Source organism: Eurypyga helias, unplaced genomic scaffold (assembly GCF_000690775.1).
Source record: "Eurypyga helias isolate BGI_N326 unplaced genomic scaffold, ASM69077v1 scaffold28522, whole genome shotgun sequence".
Lineage (NCBI taxonomy): Eukaryota > Metazoa > Chordata > Aves > Eurypygiformes > Eurypygidae > Eurypyga > Eurypyga helias.
The window spans coordinates 18,776-22,706 of NW_010234616.1; the positions used below are offsets into that span (position 1 = coordinate 18,776).

The following is a 3,931-nucleotide window of genomic DNA, read 5'->3' on the forward strand; positions in this document are numbered from 1 at the left end:
TCAAGTTAAACCCATTACCCCTGGTCCTGTCGCTCCCTGCCCTTGTAAAAAGTCCCCCCCAGCTTCCCTGTAGCCCCTTCAGGTACTGGAAGGCTGCAATATGGTTGTCAAGTTCTCCCCATCTAAAGAGCCAGGAAGTTTCCTGTTACAAATGGAATTAATGAGTGATTGTGTTCAGTACATTTTGAGGGCTCCCCAGAAAAACTTCAGCTCTTACTTTGTTTAGACATAGCATTCTACCTTCTCCGTTCTTCCAGCTGAAGTCGTACAGGAGCAATCCATTCTAATGGAAAGCAGCGTGGAAAAATGCGGGACAGAAATAAACTGCAATGGAGTGATACAAATGACGGACTTCCCAGACTCCGGCAACCAAGGGTCTGTGCGACTTGAGGATGACCTCCGTAACGCCAACGACTGCGGCGATGACCCCCACGCGCAGAAGGAGGAGAACTTCCGTCGCTGCAATTACAGCCAGCGTAACGGCGACTCGGAGAGCAGGCCGCAAGAAGCGATGTCGGACTCGTTCGTGCCCTTGGTTTCGGAAGATTCCATGGTGTGTCAGCCCACGTCCAATGAAGAGCGATCGTTCAGTGAGCAGGAGATCAACCACCTGCAGGAGAGCATCCGGACGGAGATCCCTTCAGAGGACGAGAATGAGAATAACGGCCCGTCCGACAACAAAGGTATAGAAGGGACCCTGTGGGAAAGGGCTCTCTGCGCCTTGGTCTGGGAGCGCTGTGCTGCAGCACTTCATCAGAATGTTAGTAGAAACCTCCCTTCTGCAGGCTGAGGTGATCAGAACTGCCTGTTTGGGCCTTTTCCTCCTCGGAGTAATTAACCTGACAGCCCAGCTCTGAGATGTTAGCTGTTTGTAGCTTCCGTGTCTACTCATACCTTAGTTTAGACTAAATGCCTATTAAAAAGTACCTCTACGTCTGTTTTTCAGGGTAGGAACATCCCGTCCTTTGTTGCTTGTGTGATTTTGATTTATAGTTAGGAATGCGAGTCTACAAACTGTCACTGGCCGTTAAATTACTGTTCAGTGTGTTCTGACAGTTTTGCTCTTAAATGGGTAACTCCTCTCAGTTCCTTGAGATGGGTAAACGTTTTCCTGGAACTGGAAATGCAGCCTGACTGAAACACAGCTTAAACTGAGTAGGAAAAAAACCCTCTGGTGTGTTTTTTTTTGTTTGTTTGTTTGTTTTTTTAATAAGGTTTGTTTAAGAAGGGAAAAACTAAGTCCTGTAGGTTTAGGAGAACATAAGGCACATAGCAGTGTGCAGCAGTTTAAACTTATTCCAGGTTTGTGTTATTAAAATACTTGAATCTGTTGATAAAACTGTCCTTTTTTGCATCCTTGAGGCAAGGGCAGGTGAAGTGTAGCTGCTTGGAGGGGGGGAGAAACTAACATTTGTGCTTCAAAAATAAAAATCCTGCGGCATTTTCTTGGGGGAGTGCTGCTGGGGAGTTGGGAACGAGCAGAAGTGAGATTTGAACGCTTTGAAACTCGAACGGTGTTTTGTTGGATCCGCCTGCTGGGTTAAGAAGTGGATTTTGCTTCTCGCAGCGCTCTCCCACCGTGCTTTAGAGCTACAGCTGATGGAACTTACTGACTTTGCTCTCCCCTGTCACTGATGTTTTCCAGTATGTGCTTTAGCTCTTGTAACTGTCTCTGTTCCCCCGGGGAGTGATGGGTATGTCAAAAAGACACTATAATATGTGTGTGGCACCGCCTTCCAAGGTGTAGGAAGACTTAAAGGTTGAGAGGCTTCTGGTTCTGGCAGTGCCCTCGGTCAAAAAGCCAGTCTAGGTGTTGGCAGACCTTTTAAGGCTGCGTGAAGAGTGCTGGGAAACAGTCAGTGTTGCATATGCTTGTCCTTCTGCTTTCTAACACCAGTCGGGTCTTTCTGGTCGTGACTCTGCCATTCATGGTGCGGCCTGGCGCTGGTTTTCATCCCTAGGCTTTGGGGAGGGAAAAGTTCTGATCCGGAGCAAGACCCTTCCTGAGCAGGGGGAGGGCGGTAGGATTGGGATGGCAGATGGTGACACTGTGTAGCTTTAATCAGCTGTTGTACATGTTGCCTCTAGGAAAATCAGCGGCTGGGAATTTCCTTCTTAATCCTCTTGAGCCCAAGAATGCAGATAAGCTCAAAGTGAAGATAGCTGACCTCGGAAATGCCTGCTGGGTGGTAAGTTCAGTCTCTTCACACTGGCTCTTTAAACTTGCTAACTCACTCACAGTATGCCAAGATGGGAGAGAATCTGTGAAGTAAGTCTGTCGTAGACCTGCTTGTGAAAGTACTGACAGCTTGAAACTGGGAGGGGAGGGGAAGGAGTTGGGGAGTAGGGACAGAAAGAAATGGGCCTCTAACACAGGATCTCAGCTGGTGTTCTGGGACCCCCTTTAGTTGGTTACTTCTAGCAGGCCCGTGAGGAGTGTGGCATTTAACGTGTAGAAATCTGTGTGTGAAACTTCTGAGGGAGCCTGTAGCTCTCCTGGAGGACGAGGCAGCTGCACACAGTTGCTCTGATATGCTAGTTCTGTCGTTTATTAGCTTATCGGACCATTTTGGCGTGTCCACGAGCACGTGGAACAGACTCATAAAGAGCTCTGTTCTGTGGTGGTGGTGCTGTGCTGCTTTTAAACATTTGACATTTCACACAGAAGCAGTATCTATTTTATTTGGCTTTTTAAACGGCAAAATACTTCAGATCTTGTGGGAGAGAGTCTCAAATTTGGAATTGCAGCGGCTGGCAAGGCGGTCTATTACATGGGTGTTGATCTGCTTTGAGGAAGGTGAATTGTGGCCTGTCCCCCAACCCTGGGGGAGGGTGCAGCTGCTGAAACAGTCTTCCCTTATTCTGTTTCTGTGGCTTGCTTTCCTCCAAATTGCTGGACTGGTTTACTTAAGGAGGAGCATCTGGTGTAGCATTTGTAGGAATAGAAGGAAATTTGTAATGAGGATACAAAATTCAGATGAAATGTAATGGGAACGAGCTTTGGTCTGCTCTGGCCTTCCAGGTGGTTGATTCTCCTCTTCTAAGCAGTGTTTACTAAAATGCTTTTTCTGTTTAGCACAAGCACTTCACTGAAGACATCCAGACGAGACAGTACCGCTCTCTGGAGGTGCTGATAGGCTCAGGGTATAACACCCCCGCTGACATCTGGAGCACGGCGTGCATGGTGAGTGGTGTCCTCCGAGGGGCTTCAGCCGCGTCTGCGGAGCGATCTAGGACACTCGTGTGTGCTCCTCGCTCTGGACCACGAGTCACCGGCCAAAAAGCCCTCACAGGTCTTCCTCCAGCTTCCAGACTTGCTGAATCCCATCTTCCCATACCAAAGTTGTCTGCAGTCTAATTTCATGTTTTAATCATACACATCCTCGGCATGTTTGGAATTATCTCATGATGTGAGCAATGCAGAGACGAGGCTGAAGCTGTTCCTGCAATAGCTGGCAAATGTAGAATATGCCTAAATATCAGCCTAGTCGGTTACTGATTCTGCCTCTTTGGGGTCTCCATTCTGTGTTTTCTGCAAATCAGAGCTTGGGGTTTATGTAAGATGTGAATTTTTTTTTTTTTTTTTTTAATAATTGCATGGGAAAAGAGAATGCGGTCTCTGCAGAACATGTGGCCAGAATTACACAGGGTTCCCCCCGAGTGCCTAGCTCGATAGCTTGACAACAGCAGCAGGCTGTAAAGAAAACTAAGAATACAGAAGGGTGGAGCACTGCTTTGGGTAAAAGTGAATACGTAAAGGGTAAATGTGTTGTGGAACTGAGGAGTGCTTAAGCGAAATGAATGCAATTCTCATTTAAAACATGGTTTGTATCTACAGACATGTTCAGAGATGGACCGTTTGGAAAATCTCTAATATCTGCAATTTGTGGAGAGGGGAGAATCTTTGAGGGTGCGCTGGCAGCCCAGAAAG

The 3,931-nt window shown here is 47.4% G+C and overlaps 1 protein-coding gene across 1 annotated transcript in view; it reads left to right on the plus strand.

Annotated features, from left to right (window-relative positions):
- Nucleotides 1–3,184, plus strand: part of SRPK1 (SRSF protein kinase 1) — a gene marked incomplete at both ends in the record, with an annotated part of 9,866 nt that extends 6,682 nt beyond the window's left edge. The window contains 3 exons of the mRNA XM_010146496.1: nt 258–683; nt 2,089–2,189; nt 3,077–3,184. Coding sequence (XP_010144798.1) covers nt 258–683; nt 2,089–2,189; nt 3,077–3,184 — 635 coding nt within the window. The remainder of the gene's footprint in view (nt 1–257; nt 684–2,088; nt 2,190–3,076) is intronic.
- Nucleotides 3,185–3,931: the final 747 nt, after the last annotated feature.